Source organism: Epinephelus lanceolatus, chromosome 8 (genome assembly GCF_041903045.1).
Source record: "Epinephelus lanceolatus isolate andai-2023 chromosome 8, ASM4190304v1, whole genome shotgun sequence".
In the NCBI taxonomy this organism is placed as follows: Eukaryota; Metazoa; Chordata; class Actinopteri; order Perciformes; family Serranidae; genus Epinephelus; species Epinephelus lanceolatus.
In genome coordinates, this window is record NC_135741.1 from 44066273 (window position 1) to 44090965 (window position 24693).

At 43.4% G+C, this 24693-nt stretch overlaps 1 protein-coding gene across 1 annotated transcript in view; it reads left to right on the plus strand.

Annotated features, from left to right (window-relative positions):
• Positions 1-242: 242 nt before the first annotated feature.
• The window catches only part of dedd (death effector domain containing), a 38477-nt gene continuing 14026 nt past the window's right edge, over positions 243-24693 (plus strand). The window contains exons 1-2 of the mRNA XM_033630068.2: positions 243-552; positions 11958-12597. Coding sequence (XP_033485959.2) covers positions 12033-12597 — 565 coding nt within the window. The 5' untranslated portion in view covers positions 243-552; positions 11958-12032. The remainder of the gene's footprint in view (positions 553-11957; positions 12598-24693) is intronic.

Sequence of the window (24693 nt, forward strand, 5' to 3'; positions counted from 1 at the left end):
ATTCCCCTGTCAAACCGTCATTACCAGGAGATTTGTTTTCTTTAAGGGATTTAATACATTCACTAATTTCAGCCAGTGATATCCCCTCTTCACATGAGACTCTAACATCATCATTTATTTTTCTAGAATCTGCTGAAATATTGTCTAAGAATGGTTCAATATGAGAGGGCGTAAAGGTGGCGGCATACACAAGTGGCTCGCCGAATTCGTCTATAACACCGGAAGTGAACTGTACCATGACCTGGAAGTTCTTTCATTTTAGCTGAAGAACGGAGATTGTCTGCTTATTTTTTCCATGATGTCTGTCTGAAGACTAAAACCATTAAACCAACTCTAATGGCTGGCCTGAAGTGAGCCGTACCGCACACCAAGAGACTGGAAATACATCTGTCGAGCATTTATCGTGTAGTTGATCCAAACACTCAAACGGAACCGTTTCCTGCTCTGAAAGAAGCTTCTCTGTGCCGTTAAACTCTGGGAAGCTAACTTCGCGTTAGCTGCCCACCGAACTGTGACAGTGTCGGACTTATCAAGAAAATCCAAAAACACGAGGTAATGTGAAATTATTAATATTCTAAACTATGGTTATTATAACATTACCTTGTTTTGATTGTCGTCTTTACTTGGCTTTATGTAAGTTAGTTTGCTAACGTTGTTGCAAACGTACAGCAACGTCAAGGCTAGCGATGAGTAGTCACAACAAACCAAGAAGCATATCAGGGGGTTTGCATCGTTATTATGTGCACATTTATGGGACCGCAACAAAGTCTGAGCAATTTAGTGGCAAAATGCAAAACACGGAACAGCAGACAGTTCCTTGTCTTGTTGTGTAACCTCAGCGACAACACTTAAACATATTGCATGTGATGTAAATTTCCAGATAAGAATCGATAGCCTGTTAGCTCACTTCCGTCAGGCATCGAACATTAGCCAGTGGCTTTTTACCTCGCTGAACAGCTGAATATGTTATGAAGAGTGTGTTTGTATGTTGTTTGTTTGGTTTACAGTACAAACGAACTTCTTTCAGTGATATGTATGTGTGGTTGTGTGTATATATGTATATGTGTGTGTGTGTGTGTGTGTGTATATATATATATATATATATATATATATATATATATATATATATATATATATATATATATATAATGTGTATGTATACGTATGTACAGTATATAGCTTAAATGTATTTCTTGTTAATATTCTATTTTAATGGCTGAAATGGCAGGTTAAAGCTCGTCTGTCACTCCAGTCAGTGTTACTATACACTCATACACACTAGGGCTGCACGATATTGTGGAAAATTGACATTGCGATTTTTTTTTTTTTTTTTTTGCCCCCAGCGATGTATATTGCAATTTATAGCCTATATTTTTTTAAGGATGCATTATTTTCCACCAGATGACTTCAGTAGCTCTACTTGTTGAGAATTAATCATTCTGGAATTATTAGGCTGATATTGCTTTGAATGCAACAGCATAAAATGTGCTGAAAATAGGCATTTGTTGAGTGAAACCACCATCTTTTTCAGTGTTTCCCCTAGGGATGTGGATCGGGTATCGGCCCAGATCATGTTATTTTTACAAAATGGGAATCGGTAATAAAAGATCGGAGGTATCAAAACAACAAAAATGGCCAGGTTTTTCATCTAAGTTGTTCATTGTTGCCTCCGCTTTCCAATGTATTGTAACCGAGTGTCCTGGGTTCGCCTAGCTGAGTGCAGCTAATGAGCAATAGATGGACAGCAGTCGAGACAACAGGTTCAGTGGCCACCGCTTCTCTCTTTATTCCGAGCAACACAGCCACACCTAACGGTGGAACCTCGCCTACCACAGCCCTACAGCAACTTTGGAGGGACAATTTGTTTACAATTCAGTTTGTTTACATTTTGTGCTGCTGAACCACCAAGCTTTTTGGATACTATTTAAATAAAAAATAACTCAGTTTAACTCGGTTTCAAAATAAAGGACTCGGTATCGGATTGGATGCAAAGGCCGAATAATAGCGGCGTGTTTTTATAACGCAATCAAACAGCGTGCGGTGACGGACAGAGTAAAATGTCGGCAGTGTGGCGATATTTTACTCCGTCCGTCACCGCACTCGCATTTGCGACTAAAAATAGTTTTGTGCGGGCAAAATAAATCATTCAGCACGCTGTGTGAGTAACGTTACAGATTTTAACCAGCAGCAGAAACGAAACGGCAAATCCCGCCGGTTGTGGGTTGAACGGGGGTCACAGACAGACAGGAATACGTATTCCTGTCAAATACGGCGGCGCATGATAATGGCTTACCGGCGATGGAGAAGTCCGGCTCCAGGTGAATAACTTGTTGTCATAACTGCCCAAAAGTACCTGAACAGCCGAGCCATGGCGGCACACAGTATGTGGCGTATCAGAGGAGAAACGAGCCGTTCACATTACTCTTTGTGGCAGGTAACGGCCCACAAACCTCACCGCACTTTAGGGAGTGTTCTTTACTTATGAAGGGACTTGTCAGGGGAGGAGGGTGGCTGGTTGATTTTTATTTAATTTATTTATTTTATTTTGATCCCCTCTATGTTAATCACTTATTGATGCTGTTTTTGAAGTATGAATAAGTCAGTAAGTAATTTATTCCATTGAAATATCATTGATGTATTATAGAAAAGGTATTTATCTTTTTATAAATGACAAAAGGCACATCTGCCTCATTTTTGCTGTGGTATCCTGATACTACTCAGAACTAGGGTTGGGAGTGATTAACCAATACGACCGGATATCCGGTTTGACAAGCGAGAGATACGGCTGTGTCGGTAGCAGCCTCCTCAGTCGATACGAATCAGCCATGAATCCTTAGATGAATCGATTGTAGAGTCATGGATCGGGTATCGCGAGACTAGCAATCGGTTGACTGGCTTTAACAGTTTGCATCTCTAAAACACCACGAGAGCCGGCGGCATGCTCCATAGCAGGCATTACTGAAACGATAATGGATGTAAACATCAGCGCCAGCTTGACCGGTGGAGCTGAGGAACAGAAGCTAATGCTGGTTGGATAAACCAGGGAGCAGCCAAGCCGCAGCAGAAACTAAAGGCAAAACCTGCCGGTTGTGATTTGAACGGGGGGTCACAGACACAGACAGAAATACGTATTCCTGTCAAATACGGCGGCCATAGTGCTCCGCGGCGCAAGATAACGGCTTACCGGCGACCGAGAAGCCCGGCTCCAGGTCCAAGAAGTCTTCGTCGGTGTCATGACTGCCCAAAAATACCTGAACAGCACTTTAGGGACTGTTCTTTACTTGTCAGGGGAGGAGGGCGGCTGGTTGGTTTTTATTTCATTTATTTATTTTGTTTTGATTCCCCCTATGTTAATCACTTATTGATGCTGTTTTTGAAGTATGAATAAGTCAATAAGTAATTTATTCCATTGAAATATCATTGATGTATTATAGAAAAGTGATTTATCTTTTTATAAATGACAAACACAGAGTGTAGCAAACACAGAGAAATAGTCTGACATGCTGTCAGTGATAAGCTGCTAGTCATCACAGTCCATGATATCAACTAATAACAGGAGATGTCAGATTCTGCCCCTACATTGCATGTTATTATTTTATTCTGCTTTATGTTTATATTGTACAGCGTTATGATAAACTTTATTCCAGACTAAAGTCCATATAAGATACATACAAAAACACAGACAATGTGTGATTTTGTTGTTGTTTGTCTTTTTATTTCATTTTTGCCAGTGCCATACAGCAACAATGCTTAGGGATGTGGTCTTTTACAAATTTGAAAATACTGTAAGAATGTCACTTTTATAGAATTGGCTTCTTTATTTTATAATATATGATTAATGTCTACATCAACAAATGTTAACCATAGAATTATATCAAATCATATCGAATCGTAACGTTCCTACACTGTATCGAATTGTATCAAATCGTTCTGTATTAAAATATCGTTTTTGAATTGTATCGTAACCCGTGTATCTAGATACGTATCGAATCGTCTATCACAGAGAGATTCCCAACCCTACTCAGAACCGTGATACTTTCACTGGTATCGTACCGTGGGTCCCAGTTTTGGTACCGTGACAACACTTATCTGGAGGGGGTTCATCTGCAAAAACTAATGAAAAACTAAAAAAAACAGCATTCGATATTTGGTACTCAGTATTCGGTCAAGCATTTAATATTATTCGGCTTCGGCTTCGGCCACAAATTTTCATTTCGGTTTATCCCTACAAAAGTTACATTATTGTGCGCGATGGGCGCTTCATAAAATAACATAATATTATACTATTTATCATGTTATATGGTGACACGTTTCACCTTATACTTACTACTTATATTGTTTACACAACAGCATGTCATCTCTGTCTCTACTAGGGCCCGACCAATATGGATTTTTTGGGGCCGATGCCAATTCTGATATTATGAAATAAAAACATCCGATAACCGATATATCGGCCGATTAAATTTTTACGTTTTTCAATTTAACCCCCCCCCCAAAATACCTGCTTTTGATGGCTTAAATATAGTTCAAACACTTGATACAAAGATATAAATTGAAGGAAGAACCTTTTACTATTTTCAGATACTTTTATTATCAAAAATTGTGTGGAACAAGCAGCATATGAACAATTTGAACACAAAATAAATCAAAAATATGATGTGCAAAATGGGCAGTAAATCTCTAGGAAATAAATCATGCAAAGTCTATATGAATTAAGACATTCACATGTATGTTCGCAGTACCAGAGTTCTTCTTGTTATTGCCAATTTAACAGGTAGGTTACAGTGCAAAAAGTAACACAAGGACATCATTTCTGAGTAAAACACCATATTCCCTGCATTTTATTAGTGATGAAAATATAAGTGTTAACATCAGCGTCAATCGGCCGATTGCCGATTATTCTCTAATGGCTATAATGGGCCGATTTAATTGACCGGCCGATAAATCGGTCGGGCCGTAGTCTCTGCATAGTCACGCCTTTACAATTCTCCTCTGCTCTCTGTATTGCGCATGGTAGGGCTGCTCGATTATGGAAAAAATCATGAGCACGATTATTCTGGTCAAAATTGAATACACGATTATGCGGTGCACGTGATGACTTAAATTGTTTACATGGCGGCATGTCATTTCTGTCTCTATGTGGTAGCAAGTTTACAATTCTCCTCTGCTCTCTGCGTCGCGCACAGCGGAGTTCGGCCCCGATGCCCACGCACGCACGCATGCACACACACACACACACACACACACACACACACAGACCAACCTTTCTTGCTCTCCCTCTGCCATTTTCCATGCGCTGTTTTTGAAATCTTCCACGATCACCTGCCCGTCGCATTATTTGTAGTTCACCTACTTGACTGGCTCGTGGAGTGAATAGAAGAGAGGAGGGGAGGGGACTGTATTGCGCACACGCAGCTTCCATGGAAGTCAAAATAACATCTCCAGGCGATTTCATTAATTTTGAAATTGTCTGACCTCAAAACCGTAATCGTGATCACCAGATGATTAATTGCACAGCCTTAGTGCACGGCGGAGTTAGGCCCTGATGCGCACACACGTGCACACACACACAAACATATGTGCGCACACAGACACAGGTGAGCACGCTAGAGTGCGGCTCGGGCCGCATTTTCCCGAGTCCAAGACATTTATAACCGAGCCAGGCCTGAACCTGCAGCATGTCACTGTGCACACAGTCAATGGAGCGGAGCCTGTGTTGCTTTCAGGCGTTGTCACGTAAATAACATTCCAGCACTTGAATAGACCATTTATTCTTTATTCCACTAAATTAGACACATCTTGTTGGTCAGTCATTAAAATGGAAGTGAGTTTTACGCGCATCACTCAGCAATTTAAACGTGCATGCTTAATTTAATTAGGGCAAGCCACATCGCAAGCCCCGCAATGTAAATATTGCACACGTGTGCATCGCGATGGCAGTGGTTTAAAGATATATCCTTCAGGCCTAATACACACTTACTAGGTACACCTTGCAGTGTTTCCTCTAGGAGGAAACACTTTTTTCAGCAGCAGGGGTGGTGGTGAGAGACCCTATTCTTCAAGACGACAGACTCTGACCTGGTGCTCCAGTGATGATGTCACTTTCAAGATCCCGCGAATAACGTTAATTTCAATAGGAGTAGGGATGCACCGAAATGAAAATTTGTGGCCGAAGCCGAATAATATTAAACACTTGACCGAATGCCGTTTTTTAGTTTTTCATTAGTTTTTGCAGATGAATCCCCTCCAGATTAGTGTTGTCACGGTACCAAAACTGGGACCCACGGTATGATACCAGTGGAAGTATCACAGTTATGAGTAGTATCACGATACCACAGCGAAAATGAGGCAGATGTGGCTTTTGTCATTTATAAAAAGATAAATCACTTTTCTATAATAAATCAATGATATTTCAGTGGAATAAATTACTTATTGACTTATTTATACTTCAAAACAGCATCAATAAGTGATTAACATAGGGAGGATCAAAATAAATTAAATAAATTTAATTTAAAAATCAACCAGCCACCCTCCTCCCCTGACAAGTCCCTTCATAAGTAAAGAACAGTCCCTAAAGTGCGAACGGCTCGTTTCTCCTCTGATACTGTGTGCCGCAATGGCTCAGCTGTTCAGGTGCTTTTGGGCAGTCATGACAACAAGTTACTCACCTGGAGCCCGACTTCTCTGTCGCCGGTAAGCCGTTATAATGCGCCGCCGTATTTGACAGGAATACGTATACCCCCACCGCTGCTCTCCTCACTACACTGGCTGCTGCGCTGTGCCAGTGCACAGATGTCGGTGGTGGTGCATTTGCAAAATAAATGTTTTGAAGGATCAGCAGTGGCGGCAATAATTTAGCGGCGCTAAATGAATATAGCAGAAACACTGCCTTGCTAGTAGTAGGTTGGACCACCTTTTCAGACCTGCCTTAACTCTTGGTGGCATAGATTCAACAAGGTGCTGGAAACATTATTCAGAGATTTAGGTCCATATTGACATGATAGCATCACCCTAACCCTATATCCATGATGCAAATCTCCCATTCCACCACATTCTAAGGTTGCTCTATGGGATTGAGATCTAGTGATATGGAGGCCATTGGAGTACAGTGAACTCATTGCCATGTTCAAGAAACCAGTTTGAGATGATGTGGCTTTGTGACATGGCGCATTATCCTGCTGGAAATAGTTATCAGAGGATGGATACACTGTGGTCATATAGGGATGGACATGGTCAGCAACAATACTCAGGTAGGCTGTGACATTTAAACAATGCTCATTTGACACTAAGGGGTCCAAAGTGTGCCAAGAAAATATTCCCCACACCATTACACCACCGCCACCAGAGAGTCTGGCGGGTTCAGGCCAGGCTCGGTCAAAATTGTCTTGGACTCGGGTCACGTTCATTCAGGAAAATGCGCCCGACTCTTGCTCACCTGTGTGTGTGTGCGCATTTGTCTGTGTGTGGCGCCTCCCACCCCCCCTTGAAGGGCAAATAAATTTTATTTAATGTTATTTTCTATATAGGGCCAGATCACAACAGAAGTCATTTAAGGTTACCTTTCCTATAGAACAGGGTCCGTATTCACAAAGATTCTCAGAGTCCTCTCAGAGAGCTCCTAATTTAGTCTAAAAATTCCTAGCAAGGAATCTTAGCTTAAGAGTGATTCAGGAAGTTTCTGAGAGCAACTCTGAGCAAGGAGGGGACAGAAACGTTTATCTTAGTAAGGAGGTGTGGTTGACCCCCGTTGCTAGGTATGACGCAGTTTTCTAAAAGCTGTGATTGGTTGTCACAAAAAAAAAGCGCTCCTAGTAATGAATGGACAGTGAAATCAACCGATCATAGAACTTAGACTGTGAGCTATTAAGAAATGTGTAATCGTGAAAATAATTTTATGTCGTGATGATGAAACTCAGCAAAATTAAATTAATTGTTACACAGCTTCAAAATGTTTAAACGTACCTCATTCACATGACGATAGTAGACTTGCACTGATTAATCGGCAGTGCTCGGAATCGGGACGGTTTTCACGTGATCGGCCATGACCTGTGACCGGCCAGTCAGTCTAAAATATGCCGATTTAAAACGCCGGTCAAATTCCCGGTGTGCAGCATGATTGACATCGTGTAACATCAGCAGCGCATGCACACGCACATGTGCAACTTGCGGCTTGGGTGATGTGAGCAAGTGAAACATGGGCGGCTTCTCACCTTAATCATTCACGCACACATATCAAAAAGAGAAGGAGAAAGTTGTTAATTGTGTGCTATAAAGTGGTTTGAAAAAAATGAAATCGGAATCGGCCATCTAAACACTGCAAATTGGAAATCGGTAGTGGCCCAAAAAATTGTAATCGGTGCAAGTCTATTGAACAGGCCATAGCACAACACAGCAGCATGTCAAGTGGGCCAAACCTGAGCAAAATTTTTGATTTGTTATCCGAATATGGAATTGGCCAACATGCTTTTTCTTGTTTATGCACAATGAATTAATATTATATACATTGAAAAGCATTGTATTTCATGTCTCCATCTGCTGAGGGGCCATCACGATAAGCGTATCCATGCATAATATGATGATAACTCCACTACAGAAGAGACTTGATGATCACTAAAATTACGTGGGGAAAAAGTAAAGTTGTAGTATATTGGCATATCTGATATCGGCAAAAATCCAATATTATGCATCCCTAGTGGTCAGTTTGTTTTTCTCTGCGTGAGAACATGTGAAAAGTATTAATTGCGTGAAACACACAGTCTGCATGAAAGTTGGCAGCTCTGCAAAAAGTGGAGACATAGGGACAGGCCATCCAAAATGGAGTCTATTCTCGGAAATCAGAGATGTCTTTTCACCCTAGTTTGCATAAATTTTGCTTTAGTTAGCTAAATTAGCCTTTGCTGGTGTTATGGTGTAGTGTAAGTGTAGTCCAAACGGTCATATGATAATAATGTTGAGTTATTGTGTTCATAATTGCATATTTGCTCTCTGAGAACTTTATGAACAATGTAAATGAGTGTATTTAATTTGGCAATAGAATGCTGCTAATGACTTCTCTGCATTTTAAGACCTGACTGACCATTTCTGCCATGCCTTGTTATTCTTGTGGTGCTCGTCCAGCTTTGTGTGACAGAATTCTCAGTGTTTCTCAATCTTTTTAAATCATTATTCATTTTGTTTCTCAGATGGTTGTGTTTGATTGTTCAATTGTTGAACAGTGCCTCAACCAAACTGATAATTTTTTAGCACAGGCCAGAAAGTTTGTAGCACAAATATGAAGTGTCCATTACCACCTGTACAAATCACAAGTAATGCGGTTCATCATTTAAACACACTGGCAAAGGATATCAATTAGGGGTGGGCGATATATATCGTTAACGATAATATCTTCATTGTTGTTTTAACGATGTGCAAATTTAGGTTATCGAGTATGCAAATGACTTCACAAAAACAACTGAAAACACACGTTGAAACCAGGTTGAAACCCCACACATTCGCCGAACAAGAGTTATGTAACTTGCATGCAGCAGCACGCCGCAGTACGCCTAGGTGGTCGCATGATCTCTCACTGGCACCTTCCCGGCAGGTTAGCCTGCTGCTAAACAAACATTAGAGAGACAACATGGTAACACCGCCCACGGATGCTCCAGCAGCTTTGGAAGACGTGGGTCAACTGTAGTGATAGGTCCCAGCCTGTAAGGTGGGAACTCATGCTATATTGTGTTGCAGGGGAACAATTAATGGGTTGCTCAAGTACCTGAAGCCTGCGTGGTTCATGAGTGGTTTGCGGTTATACCAATAAATAACTGAACATGGTGTCAGAAGTAGTCAGATGCGAGCGACAGTACTAGTGACTTCAGTCACTGCCAACAGTTTCACAAACAATACAATGATGCAATACAGTAATACAATAAAAACATTCGCTCATTTGGTATCATAGGATGAACAGTTAATCATAAAACATCGTTTTTGTCTGTATATCTTTATTTTGCGGAATTGGCACATCTTTCTCTTCAAGTATGTCTTTTTCTCTTTCGTTCTCTTTTTGTTTGGGGTTTTTGTCGAGGGGCTGAAAATACCTCTTCATTTTCACCGCCGCCTTGCTGAAGTGAAGTAATGACGGGGGAAAGGCTAGAGGTAACGGCACAGGAATTGTGGGAATTGTAGTTGGATATACAGGATACTACGAATGGTCGTTATTGCAGTAGACTACAACTACCATGTAGACTAGCGATTATTATTATTATTTTTTTTGGTAGGATAACGATGAGCCATCGCTCATGTCATGTGTCAGATTTCACCAGAAAAATACAGACCACCAGTGTTGGGAATGTTACTTTAAAAAAAGTAATTAGTTATAATTACTAGTTACTTTCCCCAAAAAGTAACTGAGTTAGTAACTGAGCATTGCACTATCAAAGTAGCTAATTACCTGTAAAGGTAACCATAGCGTTACTTTTTTATAAAATGCTCAAATATGTCAAATTGCTTGGACACCCCCCCTTAATGGAACTGTATGTAATGAAACTCAACATTGAATATGTTAAATGAATGAAATTGACACTTAATAAAATAAATCATGATAAAACATTGTAGCCAACGCTTATCTACACTACACAGCACTCTTGACCACTGTGTAAATGTCCCACGGTATTTGCTACAGTGACATTACTGCACGCATGGAAATACATTACTGAAAGCAATTTTAAGGACTAACTTTAAATATTTGAAGTTAATTATTGAAGAATAAATCACCTGGAAAGCTGGCGCTGCTCCACATAATTTAAAAGGTAACTAAGCCTACACAGAGCGGTGGAAATGTCCGTGCAGCTGCTTGTATGCATCAATCATCCAGCTGATTGATGCGTACATGCTGATTCGGGTGCTATCAGAGCGTATGGAGTGTATGTCGCTGACAGAAAGAAAGAAAAATAAAAAAAAGATAGAAAAGCAGCGTACAACTCACATATTTATTTCTCACAGTTGCGCACACGTTGGCATGCAGAAGCACCGTCTGTGTGTCAAGGGTGTGAGCCGCAGCTTCACCTGCTCAGGTAGAGAGGCTGTGTAGCCTGGTGTGTTTTTTTTTTTTTTTTTTTTTTTTTTTTTAAAGATTTTTTTTGGGCATTATTTGCCTTTAATGGACAGGACAGTTAAGTGTGAAAGGGGGAGAGAGAGAGAGAGAGAGGGGATGACATGCAAAGGGCCACAGCCTTGTTTCTTATCTGTGAAATACAAGTAAATACAAGCTCAAGGTGTCAGTATACAGCGACAGACATGAGGTCTGCGTCACCGCAACGCAAAGCTCCAGTTCTAGGGAGGTGCATGTTAGGCTACGGCATAGGTTACAGCATAGGCTCTATGTCAACGTTCAACGCAGAACTATAAAACGCGTGTTAGTTTTAGCTTGGCTAGTTGTATTACTAGTATATACAAAAAGTTGTATTTAAATTTGAATGTATTTGCAAAAACTAATGTATGCAGTAAAAAATGAACACTTGGCGTCCGTGTGTTGATACAATACGGCCATACAAAATATTGCGATACAATGCTGTATAGTTTTTTCCTTCCACCCCTGCCATGTATAGTAGCCTTGGCCACCAGTGTGACTTGTGTGTGTGAATGGGTGAATGTGACTTTGAGTGGTTGGAAGACTAGAAAAGTTCTATGTAAGTGAAGTCAATTTACCATTTTACTCTAGTCCACACAATTTTCTCCTTTATCAAATAAGTGGCCTTGGCTTGATTAGGTCATGCTGAAGTGTCGCTGTGTGTCTCTGAATGTCTTGAAAATAGTAATGATTTATGACATTAGATGAGGTGGTTCACCTCCACAATAATAAGCTGTGTGAAACCCTGCATGTGTTTGCAGTTATATCATGTCAAAGATGATGGCCGCTGATAAGATTGGTATAAAATGATCATACAATTAATGAATGGTTGTATGCTCTTTGTACATAGCTCATCAGTTGGAGCAGACAAAGACAGCAGGAACTGCAGGGATTTGAGCATCCCCTACCATCAACGGGCCCTGAGATGACATCACAGCAGCCTCACCTTCCCAATGCTGTTATTCCTCCCCAGCTTGCCCAGAACTCCTCTGCTCAGCAGGCCCGGCATCACATTCAGGCTAATCAGCTGGACTCAAGTCAGAGCAGTGCAACTGCTGGGCGTCTGGATCACAGAGCTCTGACAGGCAGGCCGGGCTGCTCCGGGGTGGCAGCAGCCAGCGGAGAGCTGGCCAATAGGAACAATTCTGCATCCTGCACCAACTCCAGCTTGTCCAGAAGAGATGTGGGCTTCGAGCCGTGGCCTGAGGAAGCAGTGGACAATTCCCATGGGCTGTACTCACTTCACCGCATGTTTGACATAGTTGGAGCCCAGCTAACCCATCGTGATGTCAGGGTACTGTCATTCCTTTTTGTTGACGTGATTGACGAGTATGAGCGCGGTGGCATCAAGAGTGGAAGGGATTTCCTGCTGGCCCTAGAGCGCCAGGGTCGCTGTGATGAGACCAACTTCCGACACGTTCTCCAGCTTCTAAGGATTATCACCCGACATGACCTATTGCCTTATGTCACACTCAGGAAACGGCAGGCTGGTGAGTAATGCAGTTTCATCACTGTGTTGACACCAGGCTTTAAATGCATGTTGAATAATTGACAGTATGATTTAAAGGTCTTACCATTATTAAAGGGACAGTTCACCCCAGAATCAAAACTATATATTTTTTCTCTTAACTGTAGTGCTTTTTATAAATCTATATTGTCTAGATGTGAGCTGCTGAGTGTTGGAGATGTCAGCCGTGGAGATGTCTGCATGGTTTGAAATTGCTTCTCCCTTCAGTGTTGGAGTTGGACACACAAACACACATGCATGCACACTACATGTACTTTCACTTGTGTGTCAACTGTGCCATGAGCTGATTGTCTTAAGCGCTCCGAGTTTTGCGGCACTGTTGCTGCTGGTCTGCTGCTTGCTCCTGTGATACTAATGTGTAGCCTATGGTTATGAGTTGTGTCCAAGAAGGTAATAAAATTATAACATGCATAAAATATGATTTCAGTTAAATGTAATAACTGTCAGTTCGGTCAATATAATGCAGTTAATTCAAATAAACACAAGAAGTTTGTGCTCTAGAGAAAGGAACAGCACTCAGTCAATAACCTCCTAAGCCCTATGATAAACTATTATGGCAAGGCTTAACTATACAGACCAGTGAGCAGTGATAACTAACATGTCTTTGGGGTCATCAGGTGGGAACCTCCTTTCACCAGTGTTTCGTCTAGTTGGTCCCACGACACCTCCAGGAGGCTAGACAGTGATCTCTGGCGTCCCAGAGACACTCCCCTAATGCCAGGTCTCACTGCTCCCCGCACCAACCCAACAACCTCCTTTACCTTACACATGGCTTTCTCAGCCGAAACAGCACCACCACCTTGAACAAACCCAGGCTCCGTTCATGCGAGCTCCAGGTAGAAGCAGAGCTGATACTACCTTTCCTAGCACATTCACCATACTCTGTTTCACACGCTACATAGCATAACTCCAATATAAGCTAAAGTTAAGGAGATAGATAAACACACAGGATCAGCAAACACACTCACCTTGCAGCATTGTCTCAAACAAAAGGGATTCAAATAGGCTACTCCCACACTTAAATAACCTTCCTCTTCCTGGATTTTCTCCTGAGAGGACTGATTGGTGGATCTCTCCACCTGATCTCAAGGAGTTATGTACCCTGCTTAGTAGTTCCCCCTGCTGGCCCCTAACTGACATTATTCTTTCTCATCCAAATCCACCGACGAGCTCTGGCTGCTTCATCTGACATTTCCTTTACTGTCTTCCTCAAACTCTGTCCCCACACTCCGAGTTCCCCCAGGAGCGAGACAGCTGATCTTGCTATGAATCCCCTACACCTCACTTCCACTGGACAAATCCTAGTTTTCCATCCTCGCTGCTCAGAACTGCTCCTAAGTCTGCATACCTAAGCTTTTTTCTTTCATAGGCTTCTTCCACTGAGTCTTCCCAAGGAACTGTCAGCTCAATGAAATAAACTATCCGTTGACTCACTGACCACAACACTATGTCAGACCTCTGCTTGGTACAAACTATTTCCTGGGGAACAACAAGCTTTCCCCCTAAATCTACTTGCATTTCCCAATCACAGGCACCTTCTAGGCGGCCACACCCTTGCCTCCTTACTAACTTATCCCTTCTGTATTTCTCCCCCTCACGGACAAACTGAATTGCTAAACTCCTATCCTTAAAACCTTCTGAATTCACCTGTCTTCGTTCCCCTTCGATGCCTGCAGCTAAACTTTTCAACACTTGGTTATGTTGCCATGTATATCGGCCTTGTGACAAGCTAACTTTACAGCCTGACAAAATATGCTTTAAGGTTGCAGTACCTGAACACAATGGGCATGATGAGTCCCCATTTACCCACAGTTTTAGGTTCTAGGGGGTTGGTAACACATCATATGTAGCCCCTACCAGGAATCTAATACGATTCTCCTCTATATTCCACAGGTCCCTCCAACTAAGCTTCCTCTTCTCTACACTTTCCCACTTCAACCACTGTCCCTGTTTAGCCTGGGCCACTACCTTTGCACCCTTTAATATCTCCTCCTGTCTACGTATCTGTTCCACAACCGGCTTTCTTTTATATTTGGGACCTGCTTTATTCCATACCGGTTTGCCTGAGCCAAGCCCCAGGCCTCCCCGGCCAAACTGAACATTACCTACAATCTCTGCATGCCTAAGAGCTGCCTCTGCCTCCTGAACTGCCGATCTTGGCTTCCATTTCAAGTGAAGGGTAAGGGAAACGCTTAGTATGCTGTTTACAGAGATAGCACTGGCGATCTGAACCGGTCAGTGGCGAAAAAAGCACTTTTAATGCGCAAACTTATACAGGACGCATTTGCCCCCATATCTACCTCGCGGCTGCCGGCTGCATCGGCCTCCCTCAATACTGAACCAATTTTAAAACGAGTTGTACCTATCAATCATACGCACACATACACATGGGGAAATAGGGCCCAGGTTGAAAAATACCGAAGTTGTCCTTTAATTATACATTCATACTGTTTTTTTGTGCAGTCTTGTAATTCTGCATGTGCCCACCACTAGAGTAAATCTAAAAAAAAAAATCAGAGCATTTTAAAGCTCATTTTTCCACCAAAAAAAAAACAATCGAGGATCATAACCTCGGGACCCCCTAGCAGGTTCCGGGTCTCGTATCCTTCTCACCTTTTTCACCCCTGACCCATTTTCATGCCTGATATAAATCAAGGGTAACACACAATACACGTTAAGTAAACCTACCTTGATTTCAAGTTGTTATAGACAACATTCTTGAGGTCCTTTATCACTGTGGGGTCATGCGGGGCACTGCTCATCTCCTCCAACAGCTGTGTATGCAGAGGCGCAATGGCGGACAGAGTTGGGGACTTCTCTTGGCTGCCGTCAGTGGCTTTAGAGCTTTTACCACATATTCTGCAACTGTTATATCTTCCTCTGTCAGAGTTCAGAGATCGCTTTTGTTCCTGCATACTTGAGGTGACAGCAGAGCTTAGCTTCCACTCTTTTATCACCTCGGACAACAGTTTAGCTAGGTTACTCGCCGTGTGGCTGGTTTCAATTGACCTATGCTGTTTCTCAAATTGCGTATTTCTGTACTTACACTTTATATTTTGAGTGCATAAGTGCATTCACACTGAGAAGTATGGAAAAATGCAGTGCACTATGAGTACCCGGATAGTGCACTCAAAATGGTTAAGAAGTTGAGTATGGAACTATGGACACTTCTCACCCTCAATGGTCGCCATCTTGGCTATGTAGTGGAAGGGGAGGGACCATTTTTCAAACTGGAAATTGTGGCCGAGGTGCACTAAGCACTAGGGATGTCCCGATCACATTTTTTTTTGCATCCGATCCGAGTCCTTTATTTTGAAACCGAGTCTGATACCAAGTCCGATCCGATACTTTGCAAAGCATCAAGAAAGAGAGAAAAAAAAAAACGGAATACATCCAAGTTGTCCCATAAGGTTTGTTTTTTATTTAAATAGTATCCAAAAAGCTTATTGGTGGTTCAGCAGCACAAAATGTAAACAAATTCAATATCTTCTTCTTGTCTTTAACAAACAAAATAGGCCTATATATTTGTAGCGGTTTGACACATGAAACAAATATTTTTCTCTTACTCAAACACCACAAAGAAACCATAAAACCCATAAAACAGGTCCCTTAACACAAAAATTAAATTGTTTTTACCTGGTTTCTGCAGAACAAAAGAATTATACTCAATTTTCAAAAATACAAATACAACTGTAATCAGTTTCAAGAAAGTACATATTTTTTTAACCAAAGAAAAGAAATGTTCCGTACTGTTCAGTCAGTTCAATCCAGTTCACACAAAAAACTCCACTTCGGGATTTCCAAATAACATATCACAGTACAATTCAGTTCAATCCACACAGTTCACTAAACAAAAGAAAACTCCACCCCAGGTTTTCTCGTAAACAAGGAAGTAAAGAAAATCCACTGTTCGCTCTGACTCAGTTCAGTTTCAAAACAATAAATCAACCCGGCCCAAAGGTTCCAAATAAGAAATAATGCAACGAAAAGTAACCCCTGGCTTTTGCCAACTCACGGGACCATGGGTGAATGCCGTAACGCTCCGGCATTGTTTCGGGCGTGGAGGCTCTGTAGTATCCCTTGATATCCGTGGCGGGGAATCTGAAGTGAGGCCGGTGACCGGATGGATGATATTCCACAGGGAAGCGTATCTTTTTCGCGGACTTTGAGCGGTGTAAAATGCCGTGGTAGGCTAAATATGCGGAGGACTTCTGGCTCATTTCTCACTTGCCGGTGTCTCTCGCCATACTGCCAGGAGCGACATAATGTAGGGGCTGGTCTACCTGGGCTCAGCTGATCGAGCCATCCCACTGGCCGATAGCACTGGTGGGTGTGTCTGGAGGTGAGCAAGCCATCAGCTGATAACCACTGTCTTATAAAAAAATATATTTATAAAATATACAGGATCGCCACACTTTATACATTGGAAAACGGAGGCAACAATGAATGACATATTTGAAAAACCTGGCCATTTTTGTTGTTTTGATTCCTCCGATCTTTTATTACCAATTCCGATTTTGTAAAAATAACGTGATCGGCGCCAATACCCGATCCAAGGATTGGATCAAGACATCCCTACTAAGCACCGTCATGGGAGAGTGTGTAAAGCTGCCATACTTGTATATGTATTAATACAAGAAAACATAACTACTTGTAGGTATTTTTATTTCCACATAAACGTCTTTGAAAACATTTACATACCTACACATTAAAACACATAACGACCGCGGACCTCTCAGACTTTCCTCTGTGTCACCGGTGATAAGGAAATACAAAATACAGCAAGAGCTGGATTGAGAAGTGAGTGACAATAACCCCGTCCACATTTAAGAGTACTGTTTGCGGTGCAACACTAAACGGACCTAGGGTCTGGGTACCATGTCTGAAGGGTTTTTGGTTCCCAAAGTATTATACCAAAAGCATTTACTAGAAATGGGCTTTTCTGGTCATTGCTCAACACCGTATCTCTTGAACAGAAGGAGAGACATTTGGTCAGATACTGAATGGGTGACACTCATTTTGAAACTGTTCTGGTTGTATAGATCTTCTGTGCTGCTGGGTTGAAGATGTGTGTAAAGTAGGGCTGGGCGATATGGATTAAAACTCATACCCCGGTAACATTAGGCCATATGGCGGTATACGGTATGATACCAGTATTTCATACAGAGTGAGAAAAGTGATTCATTTTTACTCAAAACCGTAAGTATATCAAAACCTGTTTTATTTAAATACTTAAATCACATTCAAAACCTTGCAGGTTTTTCTTTATCTGCTCAAGAAAGCACAGCTGTGAAAACAAATGTAAACATATCTTTCCTGATGGAAAGAGATGCACAGTTATGTAAAAACAAATGAAATCTATGACAATAGCCTACATTTTAAACCAAGAGGCATATTTCTGCATGTACAGAGCTTGAGAGCTGTGCAAATAACAAAACAGTAAAGTACATTCAAGTAACAACAGGCCAACCCTGGATGAGAAAATAGGCCTTATGTTTCACATGAAAACAGATTTAAATAAAGATACCAGTTAGTATCTTTCATTAGCAGTTACTGGTCTGCCCCTGGGTGAAGCTTGTCTGGTAGCCATGGCACTGGTTACCCAGGAGCCTGTTATAAGTCAGACAGTTTGTCATGTAGAGTCAGTTGATTGTGAATTAATTAATAAACGGCACGCCGTTGCGTTGTCAGAGAGAGAAGAGTGTTTCAGCATTTTCTACATTGGTGACCCCAACTCTGCTGGACGTTTCCAGAGACGAGCATGACGACGAATGCAGTTTTGCTGAAATTACCGGAGTTTTGGGAGTCTGCTGCGCCGTCTTGGTTCGCCCAAGCCGAAGTACAGTTTGTGCTACGAGAGATAACGGCAGACGCAACCAAGTACTACTGTGTAGTAGCAGCCCTCAACAGTTCAACGGCTAGCAGGGTAGTTAGCATGCTCGAAAATCCCCCAGAACAAGACAAATATGAAATGCTGAAAGGCCAACTGTTAGACATTTGGACTCTCTGAAGCTGAACGAGCACATCAGCTTCTCACACTGCAAGGACTCGGTGACAGCAAGCTATCTGAGCTAATGGACAAGATGCTAGCTTTGCTGGGAAAGAACAAGCCGGATTTCTTGTTTCGCCACCTCTTCCTACACCAGCTGCCAACTCAGGTACGAGCTGCTTTGGCAAACACCACTATCACTGACTGTCGGGCTCTGGCCGAGAAAGCTGATAAAATCTTCCTGGTTGGATTTCAACACTGTGCGGCTGCACAGGCTCCAGCCCAAGCTGCCCCATCAAAGCCGGAGAGTTTAACGAATATCGCCGCAGCGACAACAACGGCCCAACGGCAATGGCCCAATGGCTGGTGTTACTACCATACCCGGTTCGGACCCAATGCCAAGAGATGCTGTTCCCCATGCACTTTCAGGGGGATGGAAAACGGCGGAGCCAGTGCTCAGTAGGTGCCATGAGCGTTGGCCACACAGGCAGATTGCTGTTTATCCAAGACACCATATCTGGGCGGCGATTTCTGTGCGACACGGGAGCACAGACAAGCATCCTGCCGGCATCACGAGTGGACATGCTAGGAGGAGAATACGGACCTCCCCTGACCGCCGCTAACGGCACTCCCATCCGCACTTACGGTACACGGAATGTGGAACTGTTTTGGGGGGCAGCGCTTCAACTGGAAGTTTATCACAACTAAAGTGACTTTTCCCATCCTCGGCGCTGATTTCCTATGCACCTATGGACTGTTGGTGGATGTTAAAGGACAACTTTGGTATTTTTCACTCTGGGCCCTATTTCCCCATGTGTATGTGTGCGTATGATTCATAGGTACAACTCGTTCTAAAATTGGTTCAGTATTGAGGGAGGCGGATGCAACTGGGAGCCGCGAAACGAGCTAAAACGGTAACGGGGGCAAATGCGTCCTGTATAAGTTTGCGCATTAAAAGTGTTTGTTTTTTTTTGCCACTGACCGGTTCAGATCTCCAGTGCTATCTCTGTAAATAGCTTACTAGCCTTTCCCTTACCTCTGGGCTGTGTGATGTCACGAGCTTTGCTCCACTATGTCTGTAGCTCTCTCTACTCGTGGGACAGCTGTTTTCTTGAGGAAGAGGTGTTTTGGAATTGGATGTCTTCTCTTCTTCGGCTGGCAGTAGTCATCAAGGCGCAGTGTCTGGAGAGGAGTGTTAGCATCTCGCCGTCCGACAAAGGCAGCCTATGAAAGCTGTACGGGGTGTTGCGCGACATCCTGTTCTTGCGTTCGGGAAAAAGGCCCTCCCCCTCTCTGCTCCAACACTACTGACAGCTGACTCCACTCATACCACACTCACCACTGCCCCAGGGCCGCTACAATATGCTATCTACAGAAATAGCACTGGCGATCTGAACCGGTCAGTGGCGAAAAAAAGCACTTTTAATGTGCAAACTTATACGGGACGCATTTGCAAGATTTTTCCGCCCACCTGGCTGGGTGTGTCATTTTTTCTAAAGTGGACCTCGTCCGCGGCTATCACCAAGTGCCGGTTCACCCACAGGACATTCCAAAGACTGCAGTGATCACCCCATTCGGCCTGTTCGAGTTCCTGAGGATGCCTTTTGGCCTCAAAAACGCAGCACAGACCTTCCACCGCCTCATGGACACTGTACTGAGGGACCTTCCTTTCCTGTTCATCTACCTGGATGACATTCTTGTCGCCAGCTCCTCCAGGGCAGAACACCTGGCACACCTCCGGACTGTTTTCGAGCTCCTTAACCAACACGGCCTGATTATTAACCCAGCTAAATGCCAGTTCGGGCAGGACACCATTGACTTCCTCGGACACCGCATCACCAGAGACGGGGCAGTTCCCCTCCCACCAAAGGTAGAAGCCGTGGTGAGTTTTCGTCGCCCCACCACAGTGAACTCTTTGCAGGAGTTTTTGGGTATGGTGAAATTTTACCACCGTTTCATCCCCTGAGCTGCACAACTGATGCAACCTCTTTATGAGGCCCTGAAAGGCAAGTCCGCCAGACACGCTGTAGACTGGACCGCAGAGAGGGACAAGGCATTTGAGGACGCTAAAGCAGCCCTGGCAGGCGCAATAATGCTGCCGCACCCTTCACCTGATGCTCAGATCGCCATTACTACAGACGCTTCGGACTATGCGGTCGGTGCAGTTCATGAGCAGTGGGAAAATGGGGCCTGGCAGCCGAGCCATGGTCCGCCCGTCAACAGCGCAAACCCTCCATCATTTCGGAGTTTACTACAGACATAAAACATGTGGCAGGTAAAAACAACCTTGTTGCAGACTGCCTTTCCCGGGCCATCACGGGAACCATCCACTTGGGGCTCGACTATACACGCATGGCGGCTGACCAAACTTCTGACCAGGAGGTCCAGGGGCTCAGGTCGGCCATGACAGGTCTGCAGTTGGAAGTTGTCGCCTTCGACAGAACCGGCACCACACTTTTGTGTGACATTTCCACGGGTCAGCCGCGGCCCGTCGTTCCTACTGGATGGAGACGGTAGGTTTTTGACACTGTTCATGGGATGTCACACCCGGGCAGAAAACCATCGCAGAGACAAGTGGCAGCTAAGTTCGTCTGCCCTGGACTTAAAAAAGGATATATGAGACTGGGTTGCTTCCTGTATGGCGTGCCAGCGCTCTAAAGTGCATCGTCACACTAAGGCACCCCTAGAGCAGTTCACAGTGCCTGAAAGGAGGTTCGACCACGTCAGTGTGGACCTGGTGGAGCCCCTGCCTCCTTCTCAAGGGTTCATACACCTCCTCACTATGGTAGACAGGACCACCCGGTGGCCAGAGGCTGTCCCACTGTCATCGACAACATCTGTAGACGTGGCCCGAGCATTCATCGGAACTTGGGTTACCCAGTTTGGCGTCCCAGCCGATGTATCTTCTGACTTGGGGTCCCAGTTCACTTCTGAGGTCTGGAATGCTGTCGCTGGAAGCTTGGGGGTGAAATTGCACCGTACCACTGCGTACCACCCGCAGGCAGATGGGTTGTGTGAGCGGTTCCATCGCTCCATGAAAGCCGCTCTCCGGGCCAGCCTTAAGGACAGCAATTGGGTCGACAGGCTTCCGTGGGTCATGTTAGGCCTCAGATCCGCCCCCAAGGAAGATCTTAAGTCCTCATCTGCTGAACTGGTGTACGGCCAGCCACTTCGGGTTCCCGGAGATTTTGTTCCTAACACCACAACTCCCTGGTCTGCAGCCCAACAGCGGACTGCACTTCTGGACAGTGCCAAGGTTTTTGCACCGATCCCTACATCACAGCATGGCCTCTCACAACCCCACATCCCGGCCAGTCTGTGGTCGGCAGGATACGTGTTTGTTCGCCATGATGCCCACCGGGGACCTCTTCAACCACCCTGCGATGGCCCGTTCAGGGTCCTGGAAGCTGGGGACGAAACTTTTGTCATGGACATGGGCGGTAAGCCAGAGCACGTTTCGGTGGATCGCCTTAAACGGGCCCACTTGGACCTGGACAGGCCGATTGAACTTGGTCAGCCCCCACGGCGGGGCCGACCTCCCGCTTTGCCCCCACCCTGCCCTAAAACCCCTAAACAACCCCCTGCAGGCACCTCGACCCCTACTCCAGTTGTGCGGAGCCAGGTGGTTAGACTGATAAGACCTCCAGTTCGTTGATGTTCATTTTCCCTTTGTACTTCCAAATTTTGGTGAATTCTGGGGGGACATGTGTAGTGACTCTTAATGTTTGTTAATGGTTATAATTCACCAAATACCTTTGGGACATAGTTAACCTTACAGAAAACCCGAAGCTGGCATTTTTGCACACGCATTTAAAAATAAAGATTTTTAAACATTAATTTGAAAAACGAGAGTCCTTTTTAGTCACTTTAGAAGACGTTTGATACACAGAACTATAGTGTGTCACTGGTGCTTGCCTCCCCGGATCACAGCACATGACAGAAACACTGTTCCGCTCCGTGTATCAAACGTCTTCTAAAGTGACTAAAGAGGACTCTCGTTTTTGAAATTAATGTTTAAAAATCTTTGTTTTAAATGCGCGTGCAAAAACACCAGCTACAGGGTTTCTGTAAGGTTTATTTTGTTCACTTTTACCAAGGAGGCTACAGACTCCTACCCACTTCCAGCAATTGCGCTAAGCTAACCCGCAAGGCTAACAGCGTGAGGCCAGCCACTGCACGTACAGACACAAAAAAGGTACTGTTGATGTTGTCTCACTTTGAAAATGATTGGGAAAGGGCTTGAGTCCCAAATCGTCAGAGTATTCCTTTAAGCCCAATCATCTTCTACCATTTACTTAAACATGAAAAACTACTCAAACTACACACTTCAACATGCATAAGCTTATGTAAAATTTAAGTCAAAAAGCAGCTATCATTGCTAATTGAATTACAGTAATGAGGCCAATGATGCTAGGAAAACTTCCTGAATAGAGAACTATTAAATCAAACTAGAACTTGTGTGATTTGTACAGTACCTGCCTGTTTAAACACAAATCAGAACTGAAAACTGCTTTTGGCAATAGGCATACAAGCCACTGCTGTTCTTCAACAACAAAACCTGTCAACAACTACTCCAGCTCATCTCTCAAGGCCTGTAACTTAGGTTTGAGTCGCTTCCTCCCATCATCAAGATCCAAGGGACAACCTGGGTGAACTCAAAGAAGCTGCTTAGCTTCTCGGGGTAGCTCAAATGAAGAGCATACATCAGTCCAAACAAAATCACCAGTGAATCAGCCCATGATCTCTGAGACATTACAACCTGATCCTCGAGGATGATTGAGACGTGGTGGGTTTCAAAGGGAACTCCAGAAGGTTCCTCCTCCTCATTGACCACTGCCACCAAAGCCACTGCTCCCTCCGGCTGCACAGGCTGGCTCCAACTCATCCTGAAAAGGGAATACACAAGTGCAAGTGTTAATATACAAATCATCAGGTTTTAGGCTAATGGCTAATTATGAAAACAATGAAAAAGAAAGCATTACTACATCAGTCTTCTAGATTTGCAAATCAAATGCAAATCAAAGCTATATAAAAACAAAGAACAAATGTTTGTATCTGGCTAAAATAGGTTTTAGCTGAACCATCTCAGATCCCGTTCAGAGCAGTGTGGTGATGAGCTGCTGTTTGCATCACTACAGTGGAGATACACTGATATTATATGCATTAGTGCTTCATAACAACCCCACTTCAAAAAAGCTGAACTATCCCTTCAAGGTACCTTTCAGAGTTTGAAAGAGCACAAACAAAATATATGACTATCAAATCAGCTATAAAGACAAATTGAAAGATACACGAGTATGTAATCTATGACGCTCAGTTATTTTATTAACTTATAATTTGTGCTCCAAAATTGGAATCAAATAATCTAGTCTTCATGTATATGAGGAGAGCTGATTTTTAAGCACATTTTAAAAATGTATATAACCTGAACCTCAAGCGCTGGAATGTTAACTTAATGGAAAACAGAGAACACAGGAATACCTTGCAAGTTTTGAAGACATGTAATGGATCCTCCTTTAAGTACAGTGGTAGGCCGGCCAGGGCTGCTGTTCTAGCTGCACTGATGTTGTTCTTGTCCTGGTGCACAACCAAAGACAAGGAATGCATAGGGAGATGTTTGGAATCGCTGTTGACATTCAACTTCATTGTAATGCATTAAATCAAATAAAATTAAAGTTACCTGTTCCTCATACGCCATCAACACTGCCTGCATCTTCTCACCAAAACTTCCAGTCTTCCTCTTTTTGTAGCGCTTCAGCAGTTGGTGTATCAGCAGGTGTGTATTTGTCAAGGGCAGCAAAGAAGGTAAATGGCAGATTTTGATTGGTGATCCTGTAGAATTCACTGTAGAGCTGCATGGAAAATAGAAGTAATGCAAGATTGTAATAAAATTGTTGTTCTCAAAGACAAATAGGCATATCATATTAAACTAATGCATTCTAATAATTACTTTGACATTGAGGGTCATTAAGTGCCATTTTTAAGTTTTTACTCACTTGGGCTTTATTAAAGAGCGTAGGCCATCTGTCTGTTAGTTCGACAACGGCAGGAGCTGTAGTCACAATTTTT